Genomic DNA, 24,625 nt, shown 5'->3' on the forward strand with positions numbered 1-24,625 from the left:
TTTAAAACCTGCAATTTTGTGTCTTTAGGTTCATTTGATGCAAATCATTTTTCTCCTTCTTGATTCCATACAGCACTCATGTTCTCTGAGTCACCTGAATTAAACTCACTTATGCCTCCAGAGGGGGGGGGGGATAATGAATATAAAGGATCAAAATACTTAGAAAATACAAGAAGATAACTTAGTACTAATATTTTGAATTAGTAGGTTAGAGCCACCTAATATTTTCCAACTAAATTATTTTTTTGAGGTTATATCTGAAATGTTTATGAAAAACCTGGTGTTGAACCCGATTCTATTCATTGGCATTTACCCTTCCAATTATTAATATTCCTTCATTTATGGACATCTATAATATATTTCTTGGTTAGTTTTGTTTCCATGGTTAAATTTTTTTCATTTTCTATATCTGCATTTTACTTTTAATTATCTAAAGACATTGGTTTCTCAACTGTTTTTTTCTTTCTAAAAGAGACATTTTGTGCAAAGAAATGTACAGAGGTCTCAGTTTCCTTTCTCAAGGCAATTAAGAAGAATATTGTGTAGAACTTATATTAGTTCCTATAAATACTTAGATTAGAAATCTGCATCCTTAAACTCTGGATTTACATAAATCCTGCCTTCCCTGTACATTTTTCCCTCTCCAAATTTGAATAAATGACAATTCAGTCATCTGTTATGAGAATATTTCATTTCCTACTTGCACAATTATTTACGGCAAAGTAAAACCAACCATTTTCCATAGTACTTGCTGAATTACTGCTGTCTCTGTATTTTTAAAATAAATTTTAAAAATTTAAATTCTTAGTACTAATCTCTACATAGCTGTAGATGCAAGTTAGATTCATATTTATTAAAATATATGATTTTTCATATTACAGTCATTCTAGGTATTACATTTTAAGACTATTAAAAAATGAAAATAATGAAATATAGTACTGTAAAATAATATGTTACACATCTGAAACCTTCAAAAACAGTCAAACAGACACCATTTTGCTTTTTTACATCTAATATTTCCTGAAACACTGTATAATAAACACATGAAAAAGGAAAAGATGTAAAACTTATAATTTATACGAAAACAAGGAGAACAACGGTTAAACAAATCTGTTCAAGTAAGTTTTTTAACAAATAAAAATTTTAAGTTAACATACCTTATTGAGATTGAAAAGATGTAATAAATTTCTTCTGTGCCAGTTCAGCTTTCAATGTGCGTAATTCTGAAACTGCTTGTTTTCTCATCTATAAAAGAACAATTGACTTTCAAAAATGAACTTTCATCTTACCTTTCTAAAATTATATAATCGTCATATAAATAAGGGTTTTTTTTTTTTTTTTTTTTGGTACGCGGGCCTCTCACTGTTGCGGCCTCTCCCGTTGCGGAGCACAGGCTCCGGACGCGCAGGCTCAGCGGCCATGGCTCACGGGTCCAGCCGCTCCGCGGCATGTGGGATCCTCCCGGACCGGGGCACAAACCCGTGTCCCCTGCATCGGCAGGCGGACTCTCAACCACTGCGCCACCAGGGAAGCCCTAAATAAGGGTTTTTATGACAGCTTTCACGTCTTCTCTCATTTGCCTTCAATGCCTTCACTTGCACTGGATTACTATGGTAAATGTGTAGTTCATAAGTCCCTTTGAATACGCATGCTAGATATGCTACCAAATAATTTCATTTATTAGTATATAGGCATGATAAAATTAAACGGTTCTAAAAAACTAGAGTGAGAAAGAATTTTATCTTTTGCTTATTTCAAAATCTGTTCTCATTGTGCAAAGAAAGTAGTAAAAACAAAAAACCTCTGCCTCCTAAAAAAAATTCCCAAAAACCTTAATTCCCAGCCCTTAGAAACTGAATAAGTACTTAAGAAATATAAGTGTGGCAAGTGCTCTTCTAAGTGTACTATGATACTTTCAAATTTTTAATTGAAGCAGATACTGTTATTTCTCCCCATTTTACAGTTGAGGAAACTGAGATGCCTAGAAGTTAAGTAACTTGCTCAAGGCATAAAACTAGTAAGTGGCACAGCCAGGATTCAAACTTAAACCATCTGGTACCAGAGCTCTTGCTATTCCAAGTATTGTCTGTGGACCAGCAGCATAAGCATCACCTGGGAGTTTGTTAGTACTGAAGACTTTCAGGCCTCCCCTCAGACCTACTGAGTCAGATTCTGCTAATTTTAACAGGATCCCCAGGTGACATTACATTGAACTTTGAGAAGCACTGATAGTGCTATATTATCTTGAACATGGTTGCAACAGTCAAGCTAGGTTTTCTGCCCCTTAGTTCTGTATCTTATGGGTAGTTTGGGGTAAATCATTCAGAAATCAATAAAAAATTCTTATAATGTTTACTATGTGACAATTAGGCACTATGGTTAAATGTAGGATTTTTTTCCCCCAGTGCATAAGCTGAAAACTTGGATCTCTTTTTTTCCATTTGTGTTTCCTGTTTTTTCACTAATAATTCTAATTTGGGTTCAAAACATTTATATGTAATATTTATAAAATTAAAATATATAAAAATGGTAAGAACTAATTTGTATGCTTTCCAGAAGAAAAGAGCATTGAGAGAGTCATAAATGAAGGCACTGGAGGTATTTTTATTACTCCCTTCTACCCATCCAACTATCCTTAAGGGGACAAGTTTCCACATTTGATTTCTCTCCTTTTTGAATGCACAGGAGTTTTAATTCACTGAACGAACTATTTTTTTGAGTTCAGACTGTATAAGAATTTTAAATAACTCCTTTTTTTGGTTTAAAATTGTCCTTTGCCTTTTTCCTTTTCTGTAGTTTAAGTTTTAAGCTTCTCAGTGCTGAGCCAGGATTTAGCCTTGAGTATGAGGCTAGTGAAAATAATCTAGAAGTGCGCTGTCCAGTAGAGTATCAACTTGCCACATGTAACTATTTAAATTGAAATTAACTAAAATTAAATTCCTCAGGCACACAACAATCTACATCCTTATGTGGCTAGTGGCTACCTTATCAGACAGTGCAGGTATGAAACATTTCCACCATCACAGAGAGTTGTATTGGACAGTGCTAATTCTACATAGGGGTCATTATTCTGGGTCATAAAGCTACTTCTGATAAAGAGGTGAATCAAGAGCATTCATATAACATTTTATATATATATATATATGAAAATAACCAGAGAGAATGAGATAATTACCCAAGAGAGGACAAAAAAATAAAATTAAATGGGAGCTCAGAGAGCTCAGTGGTTTGTCAGACTTATTTATGAACAACTCTAATGTAGGAATATTACTTCTTTCAAAATATTTTACGGAGACTCTATACTGATTCACAAGGTTCTTTTACTTTATTTCTTAGTGAAATTTTATTCAATTTTACTTTGGCCTTGCTAGGAATCTTTTCACAGAATTTATTATTGTATTTTTTTCATTCATGCTTTCTATTTTTTAATTTTTTTTGAATTTTATTAAAAATTTTTTTATAGAGCAGGTTCTTATTAGTTATCCATTTTATACATATTAGTGTATATATGACAATCCCAATCTCCCAATTCATCCCACCAACCCCCACCACCACTTCCCCCTTGATGTCCATACGTTTGTTCTCTACGTCTGTGTCTCAATTTCTGCGCTGCAAACCAGTTCATCTGTACCATTTTTCTAGGTTGCACATATATGCGTTCATATACGATATCTGTTTTTCTCTTTCTGACTTACTTCACTCTGTAAGACAGTCTCTAGATCCACCAATGTCTCTACAAATGACCCAATTTTATTCCTTTTCATGGCTGAGTAATATTCAATTGTATACATGTACCACATCTTCTTTATCCATTCATCTCTCGATGGCATTTAGGTTGCTTCCATGTCCTGACTATTGTAAATAGGGCTGCAATGAACATTGGGGTGCATGTGTCTTTCTGAATTATGGTTTTCTCTGGGTATTTGTCCAGTAGTGGGATTGCTGGGTCATATGGTAATTCTATTTTTAGTTTTTTAAGGAACCTCCATACTGTTCTCCATAGTGGCTGTATCAATTTACATTCCCACCAACAGTGCAAGAGGGTTCCCTTTTCTCCACACCCTCTGCAGCATTTGTTGTTTGTAGATTTTCTGATGATGCCCATTCTAACTGGTGTGAGGTGATACCTCATTGTAGTTTTGATTTGCATTTCTCTAATAATTAGTGATGTTGAGCTGCTTTTCATGTGCTTCTTGGCCATCTGTATGTCTTCTTTGGAGAAATGTCTATTTAGGTCTTCTGCCCATTTCTGGATTGGGTTCTTTGTTTTTTCGATATTGAGCTGCTTGTAAATTTTGGAGATTAATCCTTTGTCAGTTGCTTCATTTCCAAATATTTTCTCCCATTCTGAGGGTTGTCTTTTCGTCTTGCTTATGGTTTCCTTTGCTGAGCAAAACTTTGAAGTTTCATTAGGTCCCATTTGTTTATTTTTATTTCCATTTCCCTAGGAGGTGGGTCAAACAGGATCTTGCTGTGATTTATGTCATAGAGTGTATTACTTATCTTTTCCTCTAAGAGTTTTATAGTGTCTGGCATTACATCAAGGCCTTTAATCCATTTTGAGTTTATTTTTGTATACACTGTTGGGGAGTATTCTAATTTCATTCTTTTACATGTAGCTGTCCAGTTATCCCAACACTACTTATTGAAGAGGCTGTCTTTTCTCTATTGTATATTCTTGCCTCCTTTGTCAAAAATAAGGTGACCACAGGTGCGTAGGTTTCCCTCTGGGCTTTCTATCCTATTCCATTGATCTATATTTCTGTTTTTGTGCCAGTACCATACTGACTTGATTACTGTAGCTTCGTAGTATAGTCTGAAGTCAGGGAGTCTGATTCCTCCAGCTCCGTTTTTTATCCCTCAAAAATGCTTTGGCTATTTGGGGTCTTTTGTGTCTCCATACAAATTTTAAGATTTTTTTGTTCTAGTTCTGTAAAAAATGCCATTGGTGACTTGATCGGGATTGCACTGAATCTGTAGATTGCTTTGGGTAGTATAGTCATTTTTACAATATTGATTCTTCCAATCCAAGAACATGGTATATCTCTCCATCTGTTTGTATCATTTTTAATTTCTTTCATTACTGTCTTATAGTTTTCTGCATAAAGGTCTTTTGTCTCCCTGGGTAGGTTTATTCCTAGGTATTTTATTCTTTTCGTTGCAATAGTAAATGGGAGTGTTTCCTTAATTTCTCTTTCAGATTTTTCATCATTAGTGTAGAGGAATGCAAGAAATTTCTGTGCATTAATTTTGTATGCTGCAGATTTACCAAATTCATTGACTAGCTCTAGTAGTTTTCTGGTGGCATCTTTAGGATTCTCTATGTATGGTATCATGTCATCTGCAAACAGTGACAGTTTTACTTCTTCTCTTCCAGTCTGTATTCCTTTTATTTCTTTTTCTTCTCTGATTGCCATGGTAGGACTTCCAAAACTATGTTGAATAATAGTGGCCAGACTGGACATCCTTGTCTTCTTCCTGATCTTAGAGGGAATGCACTCAGTTTTTCACCATTGAGGATGATGTTTGCTGTGTGTTTGTCATATATGGCCTTTATTATGTTGAGGAAGGTTCCCTCTGTGCCCACTTTCTGGAGTGTTTTCTTAATCAAAAATGGGTGCTGAATTTTGTCAAAAGCTTTTTCTGCATCTATTGAGAGGATCATATGTTTTTTCTTCTTCAATTTGTTAATATGGTGTATCACATTGATTGATTTGCGTATATTGAAGAATCCTTGTGTCCCTGGTATAAATCCTACTTGATCATGGTGTATGACCCTTTTAATGTGCTGTTGGATTCTGTTTGCTAGTATTTGTTGAGGATTTTTGCATCTATATTCATCAGTGATATTGGTCTCTAATTTTCTTTTTTTGTAGTACCTTTGTCTGGTTTTGGTATCAGGGTGATGGTGGCCTCATAGAATGAGTTCGGGTGTGTTCTTTCCTCTGCAACTTTTTGGAAGAGTTTGAGAAGGATGGGTGTTGGCTTGTCTCCAACTGTTTGATAGAATTCACCTATGAAGCCATCTGGTCCTGGACTTTTGTTTGTTGGAAGATTTTAAATCACAGTTTCAAGTTCATTACTTGTGATTGGTCTGTTCATATTTTCTATTTCTTCCTGGCTCAGTCTTGGAAGGTTATACCTTTCTAGGAATTTGTCCATTTCTTCCAGGTTGTCCATTTTGTTGGCATAGAGTTGCTTGTAGTAGTCTCTTAGGATGCTTTGTATTTCTGCGGTGTCTGTTGTAACCTCTCCTTTTTCATTTCTAGTTTTATTGAATTGAGTCCTCTCCCTCTTTTCCTTGATGAGTCTGGCTAATGGTTTATCAATTTTCTTTGTCCTCTCAAACAGCCAGCTTTTAGTTTTATTGGTCTTTGCCATTGTTTTCTTTGTTTCTATTTCATTTATTTCTGCTCTGATCTTTATGATTTCTTTCCTTGTACTAACTTTGGGTTTTGTTTGTTCTTCTTTCTGTAAGTTCCCTTAGGTGTAAGGTTAGATTGTTTATTTGAGATTTTTCTTGTTTCCTGAGGTAGACTTGTATAGCTATAAACTTCCCTCTTAGAACTGCTTTTGCTTCATCCCATAGGTTTTGGATCATCGTGTTTTCATCGTCATTTGTCTCTAGATATTTTTTGATTTCCTCTTTGTTTTCTTCAGTGACGTCTTGGTTATTTAATAATGTATTGTTTAGCCTCCATGTGTTTGTGTTTTTTACAATTTTTTCCCTGTAATTCATTTCTAATCTCATGGTGTTGTGGTCAGAAAAAATGCTTGATATCATTTCAATTTTCTCAAATTTACTGAGGCTTGATTCGTGACTCAAGATATGATCTATCCTGGAGAATGTTCCGTGTGCACTTGAGAAGAAAGTATAATCTGCTGTTTTTGGTTGGAATGTCCTATAAATATCAATTAAATCTATCTGGTCTATTGTGTCATTTAAAGCTTGTGTTTCCTTATTAATTTTCTTTTTGGATGATCTGTCTGTTGGTGTAAGTTAGGTGTTAAAATTCCCCACTATTATTGTGTTACTGTCGATTTCCTCTTTTACAGGTGTAAGCAGTTGCCTTATGTGTTGATGTGCTTCTATGTTGGGTGCATACATATTTATAATTGTTATATCTTCTTCTTGGATTGATCCTTTGATCATTATATAGTGTCCTTTGTCTCTTGTAATAGTCTTTATTTTGAAGTCTATTTTGTGTGATATGAGTATTGCTACTCCAGCTTTCTTTTGATTTCCTTTTCCATGGAATATCTTTATCCATCCCCTCACTTTCAGTCTGTATGTGTCCCTAGGTCTGAAGTGGGTTTCTTGTAGACAGCATATATATGGGTCTTGTTTTTGTATCCATTCAGCCAGTCTGTGTCTTTTGGTTGGAGCATTTAATCCATTTACTTTTAAGGTAATTATCGATATGTATGTTCCTATTACCATTTTCTTAATTGTTTTGTGTTTGTTTTTGTAGGTCCTTTTCTTCTCTTGTGTTTCCCACTCAGAGAAGTTCCTTTAGCATTTGTTGTAGAGCTGGTTCGGTGGTGCTGAATTCTTTTAGCTTTTGCTTGTCTGTAAAGCTTTTGATTTCTCCATCGAATCTGAATGAGATCCTTGCCGGCTAGAGTAATCTTGGTTGTAGTTTCTTCCCTTTCATCACTTTAACTATGTCATGCCACTCGCTTCTGGCTTGTAGAGTTTCTGCTGAGAAATCAGCTGTTAACCTTATGGGAATTCCCTTGTATGTTATTTGTCGTTTTTCCCTTGCTGCTTTCAATATTTTTTCTTTGTCTTTAATTTTTGGCAATTCGATTACTAGGTGTCTCGGCATGTTTCTCCTTGGATTTATCCTGTATAGGACTCTCTGTGCTTTCTGGACTTGGGTGGCTATTTCCTTTCCCATGCTAGGGAAGTTTTCAACTATAATCTCCTCAAATATTTTCTTGGGTCCTTGCTGTCTCTCTTCTCCTTCCAGGACCCCTGTAATGCAAATGTTAATATGTTTAATGTTGTCCCAGAGGTCTCTTAGGCTGTCTTCATTTCTTTTCATTCTTTTTTCTTTATTCTGTTTTATGACAGTGAATTCCACCATTCTATCTTCCAGGTCACTTATCTGTTCTTCTGCCTCAGTTATTCTGCTATTGATTCCTTCTAGTGTATTTTTCATTTCAGTTATTATATTGTTCATCTCTGTTTGTTTGTTCTTTAATTCTTCTACGTCTCTGTTAAACATTTCTTGCATCCTCTTGATCTTTGCCTCCATTCTTTTTCTGAGGTCCTGGATCATCTTCACTATCATTATTCTGAATTCTTTTTCTGGAAGGTTGCCTATCTCCACTTCATTTAGTTGTTTTTCTGGGATTTTATCTTGTTCCTTCATCTGGTACATAGCTCTCTGCCTTTTCATCTTGTCTATCTTTCTGCGGATGTGGTTTTTGTTCCACAGGCTGCAGGATTGTAGTTCTTCTTGCTTCTGCTGTCTGCCCTCTGGTGGATAAGGTTATCTAAGAGGCTTGTGCAAGTTTCCTGTTGGGAGGGACTGGTGGTGGGCAGAGCTCAGTAAAACTTTAATCTACTTGTCTGCTGATGGGTGGGGCTGGGTTCCTTCCCTGTTGGTTGTATGGCCTGAGGGGACCCAACACTGGAGCTTACCCAGGCTCTGTGGCGGGGTTAATGGCGGACTCTGGAAGGGCTCACGCCAAGGAGTACTTCCCAGAACTTCTGCTTCCAGTGTCCTTGTCCTCATGGTGAGACACAGACACTAGCAGATAGGTGTGGTTCAGTCTCCTATGGGGTCACCGCTCCTTCCCCTGGGACCTGATGCGCACACCTCTTTGTGTGTGCCCTCCAAGAGTGCAGTTTCTGTTTCCCCCAGTCCTGTTGAAATCCTGCAGTGAAATCCCTCTAGCCTTCAAAGTCTGTTTCTCTAGGAATTCCTCCTCCTGTTGCCGGAACCCCAAGTTGGGAAGCCTGACCTGGGGCTCAGAACCTTCACTCCAGTGGGTGGACTTCTGTGGTATAAGTGTTCTCCAGTTTGTGAGTCATGCACCCAGCAGTTATGGGATTTGATTTTATTGTGATTGCGCCCCTCCTACCTTCTCATTGTGGCTTCTCCTTTGTCTCTGGATGTGGGGTATCTTTTTTGGTGAGTTACAGTGTCTTCCTGTCAATGACTGTTCAGCAGTTAGTTGTGATTCTCATGCTCTTGCAAAGGGGAATGAGAGTACGTCTTTCTACTCCACCATCTTGAACCCATCTTCCATTCATGCTCTTGTTTTTGTTAAGGTAACAATTTTAAGACAGTCAGTCCTTACTACCCTTATGCTACTGACAGCCAAAGTTAAAACACCAAAATATTTTATTTCAAGATAAATGTTATAATCTGATTAGGGGAAATGCAAAATACCGTAATTTCTGTTATCTGTTTCATTTTGTCAGTATCCAATTTTCTAAGTTGGTCAATAGCATGCTGTACTTCAGTGATCTGAATAATAAGGTAATTCTGTATGAGATATATAAAGACATCTTTGTTTAGTATAACATCTATTCATTTTTAATTTTAATTGCCTGCCAATACAAACTACAAAGTGTTATCAAATATCAAAAAAGGAAATCATGAAAATAACCCATTCCATAAAATAAACTTTTTGCTTTGGAGTAAATTACTATTGAACTGTTGATTTCTTATGTTTTAGGGACCACTTTCCTTTCTGTTTTACTACCATTTTCATGTATTATAAAAATAAATACGTATTTGTAAAAGTTACCATTAAATTAGCGCCATGAAAACCAACAACTATTACTATAAGAGGAATACATTAGATTAAGATACTTAGCAAGACTTTAGAAATTGGCATAATGGTTTATCAGTGGAATCATATTAGAATTACTTAAAAATATTTAATAATGAAATACTGTATTTTATAAGAAAATCTGTTTAATGTGAGAAAACCTATTCTAGAAGCCTTTTGGTTACTTTTGTTCTGAAAAGTTTATGAGCTGTAATAGTCAACAAAGAAATTATTTAAGCTGCTTTTGTGAAAAAAAATTATCATATATTGAACTTGAGAAAACAGTAAGATAAAAAGTTTCAATAATGCTTAAAAAAAGTATCAGCTAATAAGAAGAAACTTTTACTTGAACTTATTTGGATTTCATATTAAATAGATCTAAAATAGTAAACTTTTACTCATAGAAACAGAAGAGGTTGGTGGCTCTGGCAGAAGCAGGAGGTGGGTATTAGGGAAAATGGGTGACGGTGGTCAAATGCATAAACTTGTAGATACAAGATAAGTAAGTTCTAGGGAACTTATATATGCATGCATATATAACATGCATGTAATATACAGCATGGCAATTATAGTTAACAATGCTGTACTGTATATTTGAAAGTTGCTAAGAGAGTAGATCTTAAAAGTTCTGATCACACACAAAAATAACTATGTGAGGTGATGGATGTTAACTAAACTTATTGTGGTGTCCATTTTACAACATAAACATATGTCTTAACATTATGTTTCTACTTTAAACTAATACAATGTTATATGTCAATTATATCTCAATAAAACTGGGAAAAAAGTAAACATAATATTTCATCATGTCTAAAGTTAAATCTATACTCAATCATAATTAACATATTATAAAATCTTTTTTGGATAAGTGGTATCAACAAACAAAAATTAAACTGATAAATGGCCTCTGGAATTTGTTGTTTAATTATATGGTAGAATTACTCAACTAAAAACTAAACTTCATGTCTCTCATCTGTCAAGATTGAAGACTATCTCAAGAAAATGAATTGATCAAAATTTAATATAATTTATAATTTATTTAGAATAGCACTACCTATAGATTCTGTATCAAACTGTGCTTCCCACCCCCAACTGAAAGAAAAGAAATGTATAACTCACTATTACTCCCTTGCCATACTTCATTAGGTATCTCTCTCTTACCCATAGAATCTTGACCCTTTCCCCTGGTACAGAGGTAGATCCTAATTAGGCTAAGTCAGGATATAGCATTCGCTGGTAACTATGATCAATCCAGGGTAGGCTTGGTTGATCCCCAATCAGGCCAAAGGGAAAGTTTTATATAGTCCATGCGTCTAGAAGAGGTTGTCTCTTGTTTTGGAGGCATATATCTCTACTTGCCATTGGTAACTCTGTTGCTACCCTGAGGAAAAGCAGTCTTAGAATGAAGCCAACACCGAAAATAATAGGGAGGAAATATCAGAAGTACCTAGGCCCTTAAAGACATCATTAAGCAGCTGATTTTATCTCCTCAGCACGCATTACACGAGATCATGATTTTACTTATTGTCTAAGCCAGTTTAAGCCAAGGTTTTGTTACCTGTAGCCCAAAACATCCTAGATATGATCATACTAGCAATTACAAAGCACGTATTTTAAATAGAACTTCTCTAACAGAATGTGAACATATTTAGTAGTACCTTAGAGTCTGTGATGGTTGCCAGATTCTTTGGTCTCATCTTGATCACCCTGGCTTCAAGCTGAATGAGCAATTTTTTATAGTAAAGTTCCAAATCTTCTCGAAGTTTTGTTAAAATCTCCTCCAATGATGCTGTAACTTTCTTTGTTTCAAAGTACTTTTTCTTCCAAACATCATAGGCTATTAAAAAAAAAAAAAAGCAAAGGCTATAGTTTGTTTAAACTTTTCAACCTGCAAAGTTAATTTAAACCATTCCTCTCTCCTCTCCTTCCTCTCTTATATTCTGAGGAAATTAGAGTTAAGAGTCAAATGTTTATTAGATAATAAAAGGACTTGTTTATAAATATAGTAAAATACTGATAAATCCAGGAACCAAAATCAAGTTCTTCTTTAAGCTTGTAATTTGTTTAGAAAATCTTTCTTCAAAATACTACCTATAGCAAGAAGTGTATACTTTTTTATTTTTATTTTTTTGCGGTACGCGGGACTCTTACTGTTGTGGCCTCTCCCATTGCGGACAGGCTCTGGACACGCAGGCTCAGTGGCCATGGCTCACGGGCCCAGCCGCTCTGCGGCATGTGGGATCTTCCCAGACCGGGGCACAAACCCGTGTCCCCTGCATCAGCAGGTGGACTCTCAACCACTGCGCCACCAGGGAAGCGCAAGAAGTGTATACTTTTTATTTCAATTACTTTTATCTATAATCTGATTTGAATTCACTATTTATATAATTAAAGCTATGAAAGAAAAGGCAAAATATATTTTTTCAGATTTTCCTTATTTTTCAGCCCCCAAATGACTTGTTTTGTGTAATCAGCTGATTCTGATTCATCATTTATCAACATTATTCCAGGTATATCCCCAAACTTCTGTAGGGCAGAATTTCTTAAACCTGAGACTTCTGGTTTAGAAAATTAGAAATTAAACTCTGCCAGTTTAGGGAATCACTTTGACACCAATGAGATTCTAAATATAAACTTAATTGGAACACAAACTGCATGCTAGTATACCAGAATATGCTTATGTTTCTTTTTTTCAGATTATCGAAGAAACGAAAACACCAAATTTTAAAATTCTATATTATAAATTGATTTAATTAAAAATATAAAACTATGGGGCTTCCCTGGTGGTGCAGTGGTTGAGAGTCCACCTGCTGATGCAGGGGACACAGGTTCGTGCCCCGGTCCGGGAAGATCCCACATGCCATGGAGCGGCTGGGCCCGTGAGCCATGGCCGCTGAGCCTGCGCGTCTGGAGCCTGTGCTCCGCAACGGGAGAGGCCACAACAGTGAGAGGCCCTCGTATCGCAAATATAAATAAATAAATAAATAAATAAATAAATATATATATATATATATAAAACTATATGGAACTTTTAACTCAAGATTTTAACTATTTTCCTCAGCCCTATATCCAATCCCTCTGCAAGTTTTACTGGTACCACTGCCTTCGAGCATCTGGCACATTATCCCTTCTTCAATGCTACATTCCTAGGCAATCCACTATCATCTTTTGAAAACTGTATTATTTTTCTAACTGTCTCTCTGATTCCATATTTGCCCCTCTACAGGCTATTCCATACCGCAGTCATCCTGATCTTTTTAAGATATTTTAAAAATCACATAAATCCTTAGTTTAAAAATCCTCTTATGTCTTCCCATATTACTTGTATTGATAATAAAATCCAAACTCCTTGAATTGGCCTATCTGTTCCTTGCTGATCTTTTGATTTTCTCCCTCTACATTCCTCCTTATTTATCACACTCCAGCTGTACTGGTCTTAGTTCAGGTCCTTAATTCTGCAAGCTTATTTATATCTCTGTACCTTGATTTTTAGTGTTCCTCCTGTTTGGACTCTTTTTACCCTGTCTCTTCACATGCTTACCATTTTATTAATCAAATCTTAGTTATATCTGCTCAAAGAAGCCTTCCTTGAAAGCCCTAGCTAAACCATCTCTCCTGCCCCACGATTCTTTACTGCACTCTTTTAATTGACTTTTCAGCTCTAATCAGTAGCTGACATTGTCTTACTTATTTATTGTCGGTCTCCTCCCATTAGAGGCAAGCTCCTTAATGGCAGGGCTATGTTTGTCTTGTTTACTGCTGTATCCTCAGCATTTAAAACAATGCTGAGAACTGAGGTATATAGTAGGCTCAATAAATATTTGATGGCTGATACATACCTTTTATCTTGAAACATTCCTGTTGAAATAGAAAGTGACCAATGATTCTCATTTTATAAATAGAAGGAGTGCGGCACAAAGAGGAGAAATAACTTGCCTAAGTATAAGATTATTCTAGTATTAGAATCACTGTCCTGTGATTTCTAATCCATTGCTCAATACTGTCTGATAAAATTGCTCTTTTAACAGCACAACAAGGCCAAATCACTGCCACCACTTCTGGGACACACTTTAATATTATGAGGTAGAACATTAAGAAATACCTCCTGACATTGTCTATAACCTCTAGTCAGATCTAGTACTGAAGCAATAATTTTGCTGTAAATTGAGAATCCTAAAGGCAGTTAATTCCATATATACCTTTTACCCTTTTTATCCTCAAATACAATGCAAAATGCAGGCCTCTCAAATTATTTAACATCTCTCAAACCATTATCCTATACTTTCTCCACCCTGGCTCATTTTTCCATTTCTACCAGTTCTAACAACATTGTTTCTAATTCTATTGCAAGGAAACTGTCTATTTTTCCTACCTCATTTCTCTCATTTATTCACTCATCCAGTCAGTTTAGCAAAGCAGACACACACACATACCAACAAAATTGAGCACCTAGGGGACACTAAGGGACTCAAAGAAGGCTTCGAGAGTGGTATCTTAGCTGAGATTGAATGACTGGTAGGAAATAACCAGGAACTGGGAAGAAGTGGGTAGAAGGAGAAGATAGGAAAAGAAGATTTAGGTGGCAGAGGGGAAAGAATGCCTGAAGGCCTACAGCCAAGAGGAGGCACACTTCAGATTCTAGTACATCTACCACTTTTCCTGCAAGCCTTTCTTGACCTCTTCCATCTAATTTAGGTGTTCTTCCTCTGTACTCCTATGCATAGAATTTGTAATTTCTTTATCATAGCAGTCATCAGTATGTATCACTACTACTTAACTTGATCATCATTTCCCCACTGCACCATAAGCATTTTGAAGGCAGGGACAAGATTATGTTGGCCTATTAGTATCACCTCAGCCCCTGGAACAGTGACTAAGTTCAGTAGGCCCTTAATAAATACTTATTTAATAAATGAATGTTGAAATGAATAAACAAATGTCCATTTTAAAAAATAATTGAATTTTAATAAAAGGCATGTTGCATTTATTATATAGAGTTGAACAATGATTTCATCTTTCCTATAGTGAATTTATATTAGTGTACCACTTAAACTACAAATATTTACTATAAATATTTTATATTTATATATACATATAAATATAAGTATATATTTATATTAGTGTACCACTTAAACTACAAATATTTACTATAAAATAGTAAATATTATCATTTTATCATTTATTCCAAAGGCATAAATTCTGTAAAACTTGAGTTTCCTTTATAGTGATAAAAGATATGTAATAAACTTTACCATGATATTGCTTTAATTTGCCTTGTTCCAATAGCCTTTCAACTTTTTTTATTAGTTCTTCTTTAATTCTTTCCAGATATCTTCTTTCTTCCTTTACTTGTTTCATTTTTTTCGATAATATTCTCTCCTAGAAGATTATAACCCATACTCATCAATGTCCAAAAGCTAAAAGACAGCTCATATCCTAAAATATAGAGTATAAAACTAAAAAATGCTTACAACAGCAAGTATGAATTTTACCCCAAACTCTGGTTTTCTGGCTGCAGTACAGCATGTGCCACGATGGAAAACACTGAGGAGTCATTTCAGTATCTATAGGGGATTTATATATATATAAACAATACAGTATGTCTCTTCTGCATTTATATACATGTATGGAAACTAGGCAAAACTCATGTAGTTATACCTCTTGTTTTAATTCTTTAAGTAAATTTATCCTGGGACCAAAGTTATTGTACTTAAATCTTACATGGAAAAATGTATATTTTAAAGTACATATTTAAAAAGCAGAAATAATATTAGTGACACACATATGCGGTAATCAACATAAGTCACAGACTTTAAAATACTTTAACTTCTTGTAGTAAAACATATATAATTGACCATTTTAACCATATTTAAATGTACAGTTCAATGGCACTGCATGCATTCATAATGTTCCACAACAACCACCACCCCTTTATCGCCAAAACTTTATCTTCCCAAACTGAAACTGTGTATGCATTAAACAATTAACTCCTCATTAACATTATTTAACTTTACCTCACAGAATCATCTGTACTTACATCTGTACTTACGGTATCATCATACTTACTCTCAATCTGTAATAATGATATATCAGTTATTCCTGGAGAAAGAGCAGGTTGACAAGGAACTGAAGGAAAATCAATAAGGTCTGGTAGGCTAATGCACTCTCTTTTAGCTAGCTGTAAGCAAACATGATAATCAGTAAGATCTGGTAGGGTTACACATTGTTTTTCACCTATTTGTAAACATCTGGTAATGCACAACAGTAATGCATTTTTTTACTTGTATGGTGATGAACTCCCAAATCTGTCTTTATAACTATAGACCCCCTCTTGTGCTCTAGCTTCTCCATTCCACTGGACATTACTTGGACATTATACCACAGGAGCTTCAAACTTAAAATTCAAAAAGAAGAAAAAAAAGAATCCATATTCCTTTCTAAACATGATTTCCTTCCAAGATTTCTGATTTCAGTTACTTGTTATGGCAACTTTTAAATGTTTCTAAGATGGCTATTGAATTTTTTTCATTTTGAGCCAATTTTGATCATGTATATTTGCTTAGAAAATTCGAGATCCTAGCACATTTTCAAATTTTAGCATACATTTTATTCTCATAAATTTTATCACCTCTGTATTTGTGTTATATTGCCTTCATCTCACCTAATTTTTGTGTTTCTACTCTTTTTTTGATAAACTACCTCAAGCCTTACCAATGTTAATGTTTCTGCCACTACTACTTTATAGACCTTGAGTTGTTTTCAATTCTGCCAGGCTTTTAACTTTTGTAACTTATTAGCTTCTACTTTTATCTTCATTAATCCCTTACCCCTACTTTGTTTGTTTTATTATTCTTTTTCTATTTTATTGCATTGACCTTAACTTACAAGGTCAGGTTCCCACAGGATAATGGCAGCCACTAAAATCTCTCCATGCATGCTCTCAACTACTATAAAAAGAAAGCAAATACAATCACCCATAATTTATATCTGTAGAATAACTAGGACACAGAATCCTCTAATTTACATATACTTTAATTTACATGTAAGTGGGGAAATAAACACCCTAGACCAGCAGAGTGTGCTTAGGAGCTCACACCTGAGCAGAGTCTGATGGGAACTATGCATTAAAGAGCACAATACACAGATAACACAGTAAACATCAACCACAATTTAGTCTTAAAGGAGAAGGTCCTGCATGTGGTGGAAGAATACTGAGTAAGGGTACCAAATGGTAAATCAAAGCTCTTTCTATGAGGATCTAAAAGAAAGGGGCTTTTAAAATGTAGGTGGCCAGAGGTGGTAGTTATGGGAAAACACAGCTACTGGGTGAGAGGAAAATTCTTTGGAAGCAAGAGATGTTCGTCAGGGCTAGGTGGTAGAGAAAAGAAGGTGGTCAAGTTAAGAGTTCTGCTGAATTAAATTAGCAGGAAAGAATACAAAGAAAAAAGACCACTTCCCTTAAGGCCCCATTTATTTAAAAATACATAAATAAATAACTGCATTTCACTAAAACAACAGGAGAGAGCTTTCCTAATCTATTGATACAAGCTAAAATAAACCACCAGAACATCTGTTTCTCTATAAGAATACCTGTTACTGATTCAGAAAAATCCAACACAAATAAACATGGACAAAATCTACAACATAATATAGCATCCATACAAAGTTACTTTTTGAAAACCCTCAAAACTGAGAACTAAAACAAAACAAAACCAGCAGCCAGGAAGCAGAGAAAAAATTAACAATATTCCCAACATAGATTAAATTAAATTAAATCAAATCATTTTAGGTATTAATGAACACCACAAATCACATATTTAGAAACTCAGAATAAAAATGGAAAAATAACAGGAAGATGTAAAATGGAAATTGACCAAACTGAGGAAAGAAATTAAAGAAAAAACAAAACTGTCTCAGAAATGAATAACAGGTATCCCAAAAGGAACAGATATGACCAAAAATACAGTAAGCATAATAGAGAACAGAAATAAAAGGAATAAAGAAAATTAAACGTAAAGAAAATAGTAAACTAGATCATAGAGAAAGTAGTAGAGATAAAAGGTAAAGAAGAACTAGGATAAGACCAACTGAGGTCTCAAAAAAAAAACAAAAAAACCCAAAAAACCATGGAATGGATCTGCTATTTATATTGTTTTCTAGAGTTATAATTTCTTGAAATAAAAGAAGTCCTGATTTTCATACTGAAAGGGCCCACTGGGTACCCATAAAAACCAGACCTAGAACTCTCAACTGAAATATAGCCTGATAAAACTACTACACATTAAAGGGATCCTCTGGCCTTCCAGACAAAAATAACCAAGCCAATTTACAAAGAAAAGAAAATCAGTTTGGCATCATACTTCTTAACAGTAACATATAAAACATCAGTAGAGCAACATTTTAATAAACTCAAGGAAAAATTGTGTAAGCCAAGGATGTTACAGCCAATCAAGCTATCCTTCAAGTACCAAGGCTCTAAAGCAGGGATAAGCAAACTGCTTCTGTAAAAGGCCTCAGAGTAAATAATTTAGGTTTTGTGGGCCACATATGGTATTTGTCATAATTCTTATTTTTTCCAACTTTTTAAAAATGTAAAAAACATTTTTAGGTCCCATGCTTCACAAAACAAGCTGTGGGCCTTGTCTGCCTATTCCTGCTCTAGACAAAATTTTAAATATGTAAGAAGTAAGGGAATATCGTACCTGGGAGCTTTTTTTTTTTAATAAGTAGAGCTTTACCCAATGAAGAAATGATTGAAAAATCTTGTGTAAAAGAACTGGCAGTAAGTGTTGAACATATTTAATTATAGATCTAAGACTAAAACAAAGGTGAGGAGGATAAGACAAGAAGCACAGCCCATAAATGTTCTGTTCTTTTACAAAGTAGAAATAACACAATTAAAAGTAAATGAGAGGAGAAAGGAGGGGGAAAGATGACTTTTTAATTGCCTTGAATTTAAAGATAGGAGTCAGAGGATAATTTTAGAGGTAACAAATCAAAATCAGAAGCATAAATTTTAAAAAAAGGAAAAAGGAGGGTTAGGAATACTAGCACAAATTTGTATCAGTATAAAGGTAAACACTAGAATGAGATTCAGATTTCCTAAATACCAGGAGTGGGGGGGAGTGCAAATAAACCACATAGTAACACATAGTAACTATAACATAAAGTAAAATGAGAAATCTGAGGTCAAATATATCAGTCCTATCAAAAACATAAATGGACATAACTCATCTACTAAATGAAAATGACTTTCAGACTGGCTTACAAAGGGAAACCCAACTCTAGCATGTCTGTTAAAGACATACCTAAAACAAAGCAATTCAGAAAAGTTGGGGAAAAAAGTAGGGGAGGAATATAGGGGTATACCAAATAAATGTAAACAAAAAGAAAGGAGAGGTTAGTATCTTGATATGCAGTAAGGGAGAATTCAGGTCAAAAAAGCATTTAATGAGTCAAAGAAGGGCACTTCATAATGCAAAAGTGATGATATTACTATTTGCATGAGAACAACTTTGTGCCAAATAATACATAGAAATCTAAATAAATCAAAAACCACAGGAGATGTAAGGATAAAAGGATAAAGGATAAGGATAAAATAAGGATAAAATAAAATAAGGATGTAAAATACTAATAACAGAAGATTCTAATATATCTATTCTCAGTCCAAGACATAGAAAGAAAAATGTAGGAAAAAAAAAGGATATGGAACACTTAAACAACATATTAAACAATGTAGATTATAGACAAAACACAGAGTAGGGGAAGATATTTGCAATGCACATAAGCATCAAAGGACTACCCTCCAAAGTATATTAAAAATTCCTACTAATCAGAAATATATGGCAGACAACACAATAGAAATACTTGAAAAGGTAGTTCTCCAAAAAAGTTATCAAAATGGAGTCTATAAAATATAAAAATATGATCAACTGTATGGGTAATCTGGGAAATGAAAATTCAAACCACAGTGAAATAGCATTAAGCACCCACCAGCTGGAAAAATTTTAAAGTGTGAAGACAGCATATTTTATTAATATCTAGCAACAATAAAACAATTATTTGCTGAATATGGCATGCCTCTGCTCCAAAACTCAAAGGCTCTGAGCTGTGATTCTCCTCTCAGGACTTGTCTCAGACTCCATTTAGCATTCCAACCAACATATCATATATAACCAACAACCAACAACCAACATATGTATTCTAACATATCAAGCATCACTGGACCAGATGGATATTAGCACACAACTGGCAGCACTGCTTGCTGTGCCTCTTGGATCACCTTGTGAGCCTTCTCTTGCTCTGGGCCCACTCAAAGTTGGCAGTCTTTTAGATTACTTGATTAAAAAAAAAAAAGAAAAAGATTGGAGCCATGCATCCGAATGCAGTAAATCTCCAAATTCCAAACAGGTCCATCAAGTGACTCATTCTTCATGGTAGCTGGGGCAAGATACAAAAACTTGGTTTTTACTTTAAAGGGCATACATCAACATGTCCCAGATCATGAAACTCCCAGAAATTTCACTGAATTTGCAGGCTCCTGAATTTTGAGGTTTATCTCCCCTTCTCTAACATTTAAGGTTAGAAAATTTAAGACATTTTAATCTGCAGTTCCATTTCAATTTCAGTATAAATATTATGGTGCAATACCACATCTAAAAAAATGCAGCACTATTTACAACAGCCAGGTCATGGAAGCAACCTAAATGCCCATCAACAGAGGAATGGATAAAGAAGATGTGGTACATGTATACAATGGAATATTACTCAGCCATAAAAAGGAACGAAAATTGGGTCATTTGTAGAGATGTGGATGGAGCTAGAGACTGTCATACAGAGTGAAGTAAGTCAGAAAGAGAAAAACAAATATCGTATATTAATGCATATATGTGGAATCTAGAAAAATGGTACAGATGAACTGGTTTGTAAGGCAGAAATAGAGACACAGATGTAGAGAACAAATGTATGGACACAAAGGGGGGAAAGCGGCGGGGGGTGGTGGTGGTGGTGGGATGAATTGGGAGATTGGGATTGACATATATACACTAATATGTATAAAATAGCTAACTAATAAGAACCTCCTGTATAAAAAGATAAATAAAATTTTTTTAAGATTTAAAAATCATACCTGATTGTCCTCTCTTCTAATGATATTAGTTCTATCATCTTCATTTTTCCAAAGAAACTGACTTAAAGGGGAATGACAGATTTGTAAGTCATATTAAAAAATGATTCCATGAATATTAACTTTTCATGTTTTTTATTTAATATTCCATAAACACAAACATAACATTAAAAATTTTTAAAGTCTGCTTGAAACCATTATATTATCTTTCAAACTCATTAGTTATCAACATAAACTACATTTAGCATGACTTATAAAATAATATTTCATTATATTATAGCTAAATTCAAATCATAGTCCAATGTCTATAGCAAGGTAAAATAACTGGAAATTTTGTAAACATACTTTGCTTATAGTTCTTTTGTGAATAATTGTTTATAAAATTCCTTATCTTAATTTCAGAAGACTATATGCAAAACTGTTGTCTAAGTACTATAATTTTGAATGAAATGATACCAATGTGAAACTCAAACATGATTAGTTTACTCAAAACCAGGAATATAAAAGAGGCAGAAAAATTAATTCTAAGAAAGGCAAATGAAGACAGAAATTTTTCTGTCATTAGGTTGCCCCTGATGACAAAAGGATTACAACAGAATAAATTTAAGCAATCAATTATCCCTCATTATGTTGGAAGGGAATATTAGTATCTAACAGTATACATCAGAATCAAGGTAATTTTAATTAAAAATGTCACTAACTTCACTCATATCTTTGTTCTAATTAGAAGTCTTTTATAACAGTACCCTGGATATCTCACTCTTTTTCTTATAGTCTAGATTATGACATGTAGAATCAACATCCATATTAATTACCTTTTCTGCCGCTAAAATAATCATTATCTGAATCTTCCTGTGATCCTGGCAATTCAGAATTTCCAATTTGATTATTTCCAGTCTGATGTTCATTTGGAGTGGCTTTTCCCCCAGCTGATGATGATGCCCATCCATAGCAAAGAAAGTTCATAATATTAAGAAAATACTAAAATACAATTTTGGTTTTTTATGTACATACTATATACTCTTGTCCCATGTTTCAGAATCTCTATGAACTTTACTCTCCCAAACTGAATTTCATGAAACTTTAGTTTATGCAAAAGGAGAATTCTTTGGTAAATTCAGTTTGGGAAAAATTGGATTAAGCAATCCTAACAGAACACAAATCCCCCCCCACACACACCCCTATGGCAGGATTTCTCTGTTTTTATGTACAATATGAATCTGCAAGAGGGGGTAAGTTGGGTTTTATTCAAACTTTGTTGTCTTCATAAAGCTTTTGCCAAAAGCATCTTTTAAAAGAGTATTCTGAGGATCCTTCTCTGGAAAGTGCTGGGTATAAATACAGAGCATATAATGCCATTTGTTATTTCACATACATTTTCATTTATAAAATCTCCCTTCATTTTAACAGAATTTCTTCATATAAGAAAACCACACAATGTCTTTAAAACATTAGCACTAATGTTCCACATGATCTACATGAACAAGAGATCCGTGAACCTGGTAGTGTTAATACAGGTTTTTTTCCCTTGGGGAAATCAATTTTTTTTAATTTAGAAAAAATTGGAGTCATATTAGTGTTTGAAAAGTCATTTTACAAGAGTTGCCACAGTATTTTGCAACCTGAAGCCCATATTGGTTTAGTTTTAGTCAGGTTGCTACCACTTATTTCCTATCTGGCACTGGACTTAGTCATTTAAAGACAACAAATAGGGATTTTCTAAAAAGATATATTCAAGGCAAAGGAACAAAAAATAGATATGTCAGCTGTTTAAAACTGATAGTAAAATACCACTCCCCCCACCTGCCCCCCAAAACAAACAACAATGGAAAACTCAGTAGATTCTGAGTGACATTTTGATAGGAATATATGACATGTATCTATTCCTAATAACTGTTTAGAGAATGATGCAATGCACCATTCAATACCTATGCAACTTAATAAGAAAGCAGGTCTATTTACTTTTGAAAAAATATAGTGTTTTGAGAGCTAGAGTAGATGTACATATAAAATGTTATAGATTCACAGAAAAAGGAGTGTATTATTTTGGGGGAGAATTCATTTAATTCATAAATGTTTAGTATATTTGCTTTTCCATCACAATTTATTTGCTGTATGCAGTAAGTAAAAAAATTCAACTGACTTTTTTTCAATCGATTCTTAGAGTGTAGTTCCAGCTTTATTTATATGTTTATAAGTTTAATTTTGATTTCTTTAATTACCTACCACTTTTTAAGAACTGAATTATCAGTAAATTGGTGGGTGTAACCATATAAAAAATTTTAAAGTCTTTGAAATACAAATGTCTCCCAACATTAAAGTTGTTTTGCTTTGGTTTTATACTGTTTTCCTGGCTAAGATATTTCTGAACTATAATAATAATATCAAGATTTTATGAAACAATAACTTCTTTTCTCCTTTAGCCTTAACTTTATCTGAAACTATTATAAAAGGTGGTAGACTTTACGTAAGTGCTGTAAGTATTTTGACTTTATTTGATTTTTAAATTTTATTTTATTTTTTTTGCAGGCTCTAGAGCACAGTGTCAGTAGTTGTGGCACATGGGCTTAGTTGCTCCGCGGCATGTGGGATCTTCCCAGAACAGGGCTTGAACCCATGTCCCCTGCATTGGCAAGCAGATTCTTAACCACTGCGCCACCAGGGAAGCCCTGATTTTATTTTTATTTTCGAACAGTACTTAAATTGTCTTTTTTTCCTCCCAACTGGTGAAACTAGTTTTTAAAATCCCCATATTGAATTGTAGCTTTCCTTTTATACTGCCAATATTCGTAAGGCTAGATGTGCCCAGAATTTGCCCAGACCTGACTGTTAAAATGTACTATAACAACCTCTTTGTCGTTCCCATTCCAGTTGAAATCACCTTCTTCCTGATTCTTGTTAAGAAGCTTTTTCAAAGTGTTTTCTAAACAACTGGGATCTGTTCCAGGTTCTTCCTTTGACAAAGTTACACTAAGTGGTCTGTGTATTATTCCGTCAGCCTCAGCAACACCATTATTAGTCTGCTGCACATCTAAAGAAACTGCTGATGATGCTGAATAAATATTTCCTAAATGATCCATTATAGGAAGCAAATATAATTCTGATTGAAGAGCCTAAAACATAGAGGAAATTTTAAAAAATTAGTTTACACTTTAAAAAATAAGTTAAAAAATTAGTATAAGTTTAAAGTGTCACATTACATACATATGGAGGAGCAAATGATTTGAGTTTCAGTTCTGATTCTTGCTTTGCCTTCACCTGGAAATAAATGAGGAAATAATTAAAGCTTCTGTAACGTTTTTCAATTACTTTTACCCTCACTTTTTTGCAGACGGCATATTTCTGTGACATAAAAATCAAATCAAAAAGCTAGTAACTAAGGCTATATTCTAGAAAACGTAGAATATAATCTTATTTCTATTCACTGTACTAAACATGATAGAAATTCTATGTCATTTAATAATAATAATTATGGCTATCACTTGCATGGACTTACTATGTGCCAGGCATTATTCTAAATGCTTTACATATAAAGCTCAGTTAATCCTCACAATTCCATGTGATAGGCACACATATTGTCTGTAGTTCACAGACAAGAATGAGGCAAAGAGAGGTTAAGCATCTTGCCCAAGATTTTATAAATAGGAAGTTTTCAAGTTGGGATTTAAAACCAGGTAATCTGGTTCTAGAATCCAACTTTGTAAACTTTAT

General features: G+C 34.4%; 1 protein-coding gene across 1 annotated transcript in view; it reads right to left on the bottom strand.

Annotated features, from left to right (window-relative positions):
- The window catches only part of SPATA1 (spermatogenesis associated 1), an 84,517-nt gene that overhangs the window by 42,926 nt on the left and 16,966 nt on the right, over nucleotides 1–24,625 (bottom strand). The window contains exons 4-11 of the mRNA XM_060303483.2: nucleotides 24,119–24,203; nucleotides 23,796–24,027; nucleotides 21,732–21,843; nucleotides 20,918–20,981; nucleotides 15,852–15,967; nucleotides 15,042–15,163; nucleotides 11,448–11,626; nucleotides 1,158–1,245 (exon numbers count right to left, since the gene is read on the bottom strand). Coding sequence (XP_060159466.2) covers nucleotides 1,159–1,245; nucleotides 11,448–11,626; nucleotides 15,042–15,163; nucleotides 15,852–15,967; nucleotides 20,918–20,981; nucleotides 21,732–21,843; nucleotides 23,796–24,027; nucleotides 24,119–24,203 — 997 coding nt within the window. The 3' untranslated portion in view covers nucleotide 1,158. The remainder of the gene's footprint in view (nucleotides 1–1,157; nucleotides 1,246–11,447; nucleotides 11,627–15,041; nucleotides 15,164–15,851; nucleotides 15,968–20,917; nucleotides 20,982–21,731; nucleotides 21,844–23,795; nucleotides 24,028–24,118; nucleotides 24,204–24,625) is intronic.

This window comes from Globicephala melas, chromosome 1 (genome assembly GCF_963455315.2).
Source record: "Globicephala melas chromosome 1, mGloMel1.2, whole genome shotgun sequence".
NCBI classification, from domain to species: domain Eukaryota; kingdom Metazoa; phylum Chordata; class Mammalia; order Artiodactyla; family Delphinidae; genus Globicephala; species Globicephala melas.